Source organism: Myotis lucifugus, unplaced genomic scaffold (genome assembly GCF_000147115.1).
Source record: "Myotis lucifugus unplaced genomic scaffold, Myoluc2.0 scaffold_71, whole genome shotgun sequence".
NCBI lineage: Eukaryota > Metazoa > Chordata > Mammalia > Chiroptera > Vespertilionidae > Myotis > Myotis lucifugus.
The window spans coordinates 4,612,392-4,618,371 of record NW_005871119.1 but is presented as its reverse complement, the minus strand read 5'-3'; the positions used below and the strand labels follow the sequence as shown (position 1 = coordinate 4,618,371).

The 5,980-nt window shown below is 44.3% G+C and overlaps 1 protein-coding gene across 1 annotated transcript; it reads right to left on the bottom strand.

Annotated features, from left to right (window-relative positions):
* Positions 1-1,402: 1,402 nt before the first annotated feature.
* Positions 1,403-5,974, bottom strand: HTR1B (5-hydroxytryptamine receptor 1B). The gene has a single exon (XM_006090366.3). It carries the CDS (start codon positions 5,607-5,609, stop codon positions 4,458-4,460), a length of 1,152 nt encoding a protein of 383 aa, XP_006090428.1. The 5' UTR covers positions 5,610-5,974; the 3' UTR covers positions 1,403-4,457.
* Positions 5,975-5,980: the final 6 nt, after the last annotated feature.

Below are 5,980 nucleotides of genomic sequence, written 5' to 3'. Positions count from 1 at the left end.
GTTCTAGGGATCTTCTACCTGACTTTGCAGTTCTGAAAAATCTGCTATTTTAAATAAATGATAAGCCCTCTTTCCCTTGGCTCTTGGATGCAGAGGCATTAATACCGTGTCCCAGAAGAAGGAGTTTGAGGTTGGGAGTGGTGAGCATTCCCAGCCTCTAAACAACTCAGAGGCACTCTGCCCCCTGGTGGACTGTTCAAGGATGAGCCTTGATGAAAGGTGAAGAAGCTTCACTTCCACACCCTCCCCTTACCAGCCTCTTTGCTTCTGTAAACTCCAGTAGATGCCTCAGTTGAAAGCTTTTGCCCTCACTAATTACACATTAGTTTGGATCAACAATTTCCTTTTAAATAATGTAAATGTCTGGGCTACTTAATCAGCCCTGTACTGGTAAAATAAGAAAATTAGATCAACACATTTTCATGGATTATTAGGGCTTTGCATGGGGAATGAAAAAGTAGAGAAGCTGAAAATGAGACACTGAGAAAAGCTGTAGATGCGGTGAGGGACTTTGGATTCTTGGAAGACAGCTGCAAACCTCTAGAAAAGGACAAGGAAGGAGAGATTGGGTAAATAAGAGGCTGATGCTATAGGAAATGAAATATTTGGCAATTTCCTCTAGGCCACTAGAGCTACTATAAACCAGCCTAAGGGGTAAATGTGAAAGGTTCCAAACCTCAGTCACTTTAGTTTAGTTACGTTTCTCCCATTCAGTCTTGTCTGATCTCCCCTAGTCCAACTTCTGGTAAATAGCGCTCAGTGTTTACAAGCTACAGGGGTTCTGTATCCTCAAGGCAGGCAATGGGGAAATACTGGCTAAAGAGGAGGTATCATTTGCTGAGATCCAAAAAGGTTTCAGGTATTATGATGGATGCTTTACGTGTATAGTCCCTAACCCTTGTAAGTAGACTACACTTGAGGTGAACAACACAGCTATAACATGCTCTATTTGCAATCAAGCCTAGCACTTTCTGATTCCAAAAGCCATTTTTCTGGGGACTTCTCCAGTGCCCAGATGAGTCACTTTCTTCCTCTTACGTCTCCCCCAAGCCAGCTTCTAATCCAGCTCCTCCTTTTCCTTTTTCTGTATTTCAAGCACCTTGAAATCTTATTACCTAGACTAGAGACTGAATAGAACCTCTAGAATTCGGATCTGGAAAACTCTCATGATAATGAACCTGACTTACCCTCTTTGCAGAATGTGAGATCACAACCTGTCTATTTCCTTTTAAATTCTTCCTACAGATATTAACTATATCCCCCAAATCATAGTGATAATTCCAGTCCTCCTCGGTATCATTTGTTCTCAATTATTCTCTCTCGAAGGCTCAAACTCGTGAATGCAACCCAAAATACAATGAACCAATCTTTTCATAGTAATAGAATGACTACCCAAAGCTTGTTAGAACACAAAAAAGGACTTTTATTATTTTCCTAAATTTCATTTCCAATTACACATTTGTTGAAAGGTGGAATACCAAAGGCAACTTTCAATCACAACAACTCCATCAAAAACACATAATCTGAGAAGTTACTGTTTGAGTGAATTACAGTCCTTTTAGGGTTTCCTGGTTAAAGAAGATTAAAACTAAGATAATAGAGAGAGAACGTGAAGATTATTGTTCTGTAGGAAATTTGTTGAACTCAACAATTCATTCATGGGTGCAGTGTCCATTTTTAAAAAGGAAACTCTAAAATTCCTAGAAACACAAGACAATATTCATATTTTTGGATGAGTATACATTCATATATTTCTGTGAAATTTTGTGCAATTAAACAACATGGAAAATGTTATTTATTACAACAGCCAATGAAAATATATTTTCATTTCTATATAAGTTAGACATTTCCATCTCCCATTTATGTTCTGCAAAAAAGCCATGTATCTAGTTTATGAAACAACTATACTATAGGCAGCAGTAACTGAAAAGGAGCTTAACAGTCTTAACTACATACCCCTGGGATGAATGATACACTTTGCATAATCATGTGCAATGCCAGATGATGTTTCTAGATCTCTTATAAATACGAGGGTTTGCAAGCTTCTACTTCACATAATATGCCCCAAATCCAGTCAGTTCAGCCAAATAGTCAAGCAAAAGTTGAAGTGGGTAATCTACAAAATGGCAAACAGTTCCTTTGACTAAATTGACCATGTTCTGTTAATAAGAGGACACAGTCACTGTAGGTGCCAAATAAAGAAATCATTTGTAAGTGGCTATTGGTTTCTACTAATTTTTTCCCTTTTAAGGTCCTAGAAGTTGACTGAATTGCTTCTTAGGCCCAAAGAAAGCACAGCTGCATAAACAAAAACAAACATAACATAAAAACAAATACCATGCTTTATGCACATTCCTATAGGTAGTAAGCTAGATTTCTCCATAGGAGAAATGTCATAAAATGAAACAAAACAAAGAAACCTGGGGATACAAAAGAAATATAGGAGCATCTAGTTCCTAAAAGTTTATCTTACTCCAGTAACTGGTGTAAATGTTAATCAAAATTCCCTTTTTTATTTAGTTGACCTGCAAAACTTGGAATAGTATATTTTCAAGAGTCATTACCCCAGAGTGAAGGTCTGCATAGTAGGCAAACGGTGCACTTCAGACCTATACATCTACTGTCTCACAGTCTGGACTGAAGAGCTTCAAGCAGGGAGTGAATTCATTTTACAAAGACAAACTTGCTTCTGCAGACACAAGGTAGCAACTGCAGGTAGCTCTCTGAAGAAGGGAATGTAAATCTTCTTTGGCATATTAAATGGTCCATATACATTTCACTTTTTTCTGTGTAGATGGTCCTTCAGGGCTACTCCTTTTTTATTTAGATAATGCATTTTTTTTCATCTTTTAGTGTATAAATCTTGCCCTGTGTTAGGAAGTCATTAGAGTGAATTGGGATAAGAGTAAGTATTGTTGCAATTTTAAAAGACATAAATTTAAAGTATTACTGCTATTATATTCATTGAGGTATCAGGTCAGTGACAGATTTCTGAGGTGCCAAGGCTTATCAGTTTCTTGATTACCTAAAAAGTTTGAGATTTGGTTCCATGAATTACCAGCTCAATTTTAGTTTATCGAGGATTTTCTAAAGTTCTTGCCTGTCATTTTCTAGTGATCTTTGTTCCTACCCAAACTTCAATAGAAAGGTAAAAGAAACAAGCTTTTTTTTTTCCTTTTGATATAGTTTTTGGGGTTCTTACTGCATTTTGAAGATTTTTGGAGAACCAAGCAAGTTGTCTTGGTCACTTTATATGTTAGCACACAAATGAATTACAGATGGGAAGGAGAGTGCAAATGACTATCAGAAAAAAGTCTCATGCATTTAAGATTTTTTTACAAGTCAAAATATACATCCTCCTATTGCCCTTCATTCCTTAATAAGAACCATTCCTATTCATCAGTCTCCCTCACATATCACTGAATTGGATAAGGAATAAAGATGCATTTCTTGTTAAGGAGCAGTATATATCTAATATCATCAGTTTAATCAATTGCATTAATAAGAAATAGAGCAGCTTGGGCTGAGTCACCCATCATATCCTCCACTTATGGGGATTTCAATGTGTAAAATGGCTGGTACATGAAATTAGGAGGGGAAAAATAAAGCAATCTGCAGATTTTGGCACTAGCACACGTAATGTTTTGTTTGAGTTGTCAGAACTGTGGTTTGAAAAAATCACTAAGTAGGAATTTAAAAATCACAAATCTGCAGAAAACAAACAATCATAGGTGTTGGTTCTCTGTTTAACTCTCTCTCCCCATCTCCCTTCCACCCACCCATCCCATATAGTTTCAATTGTAATAAAAATAGAGATCTTAACATCAGAACTTTGCTGTTAACTCTTCAAGGTTTCTCTGTCCCCCCCAAGCCACACATGGGGTTTGAAGCACCAAATCCACCAGTTTCTCCAACCAAGGTCAAATAAACACAAACTGAAGACTGAAGGATGCCAACGTAACTGTTCTTAAATGAGGCTGTAACACAAAGTTCTCCCCAAAACACAAGGTATTAAGTGTCTAGTTCAAGTACTGCCAGGCTGTATGCATCTGTCTCAGACAGGATCCAGACAACAACTAACATGTATCACTGCTCCTAGAGGGCATCGTCCATTACGCCCGAGCAGGGCAGGGGTCACCTCTCCATCATAGATTTTTAAAAGTCGCAAACCCCGCCTTGTGACTGGCTGCCGCAGGGCCAGTGCTGAACCTGGGGTTTGAGGGAAGAAAGTGAGCTTCCTCCTCAGCAGGGAAGCTCTATCTTTAGTTTGCACAGTTCTCCTTTCCGTGCTCTCTCTCCCGGGGCTGTTCTGGCTTCTCGGGATCCATTGCCCTTGCCCGGAAGACAGCGCCTCGCTCCGACCCGGTAACAGTGAAAGAAGAGTCGACCTACCTGTGGAACCAGACACAACATGGTCCCCAAAGGCCACTTGGGTGACCCCCAGTGCAATGGACAAGTCAACTTGTGCATTTAAAGCGGACCAGTTTATGGAACGCTTGTTTGAAGTCCTCATTGGACATGGTATAGATAATGGGGTTAATGAGGGAGTTGAGATAGCCCAGCCACGTGAAGAAGTCGAAGATGGCCTGGTGGAACCAGCATGCGTTTCTGCAGATAGGCAGCACTAGGGAGATGATGAAGAAGGGCAGCCAGCACACAATGAACGCTCCCAAGATGATGCCCAGGGTCTTGGTGGCTTTGCGCTCCCTAGCGGCCATGAGTTTCTTCTTCTCCAGCAGGGCGTCGGAGACTCGCACTTTGACTTGGTTCACGTACACGGGAGACCCCGATTCGCTGGGCAGGTCGGGGGCACGCGAGTTAATGGAGGTGACAGAAGACGTGGACCCAGGGGAGTCGGTGATCAGCTGGGCTCGGGTCAAACGTTTGCCGGTCTTGTTGGGAGTCTGTTTCAAAATCCGGGAGCGGGCTTCCACGTAGATGCGGCCGTAGAGGGCGATGAGGAGCAAGGTGGGGAAGTAGAAAGCGCCCACCGTGGAGTACACCGTGTAGAGGATGTGGTCGGTGTTCACCACGCACTCCGACTGGGCCTTGGCCTGGCGCCAGAAGAAGGGTGGCAGCGAGATGGAGATGGAGAAAACCCACACCAGCACGATCATGACCGCCGCCCTCTTGGGAGTCCTTTTAGCCGAGTACTCCACGGCGTCCGTGATGGCCCAGTAGCGGTCCAGGGCGATGACACAGAGGTGCAGGATGGAAGCAGTGCAACAGGTGATGTCCGACGAGAGCCAGAAGTCGCAGACCACCTGGCCCAGGGTCCAGCGGCCGGCGACCGTATACAGGGTGCTGATGGGCATCACCAGGATGGAGACGAGCAGGTCCGTCACCGCCAGCGAGGCGATCAGATAGTTGGCCGGGGTATGTAGCTTCCGCGTCCGGTACACAGTGGCGATCACGAACGCGTTGGAGAAAGTGGTGGCCAAGGTGATGAGCGCCAGCAGCAGGACCAGGAGGACTTTCCAGGGCAGGGCGACGGAGTCCTGGTACACGGAGCTGCAGTTGTGCGAGGGAGCGGCGGAGAGGTTGGCTTGAGAAACCCCTGTTTGGGAGCCCGCGAACGGCGGGGCGCACTGAGCGCCGTTCTCCTCCATGCCTCTCCTCGCCCTGGCTCCGGAGCGCAGCTCTGAAGCATGGAACGGATGTGGGAGAGGAGGAAGGACCGCGGAAGAGACCGCAGTCCTGCCCCTGGTTGCTAGTTAGTTTTCGTAGGCTCCTCAGCTATTCTTCCACCCAGGTTTCCAGCTTGAAACTAGAGGTCAAGGGCGCGGCAGCCGAGCTAGGCGAGCGCGTTCCCCTGACTTGCAGTGCGTCCGGCGCTGCCTCCGCGTCTCTCTCTGGCTTGCGCTTCTCCACTCCCGGGCTTGCTAAGGACTAGCGCACCCGCGCCGCTCCGCTCCGGCTTCCACCCGGGCATCTAGTGGAGAGAGGGCGAGGTATTGTTTGAGGAGGGAGCATGAGCCAG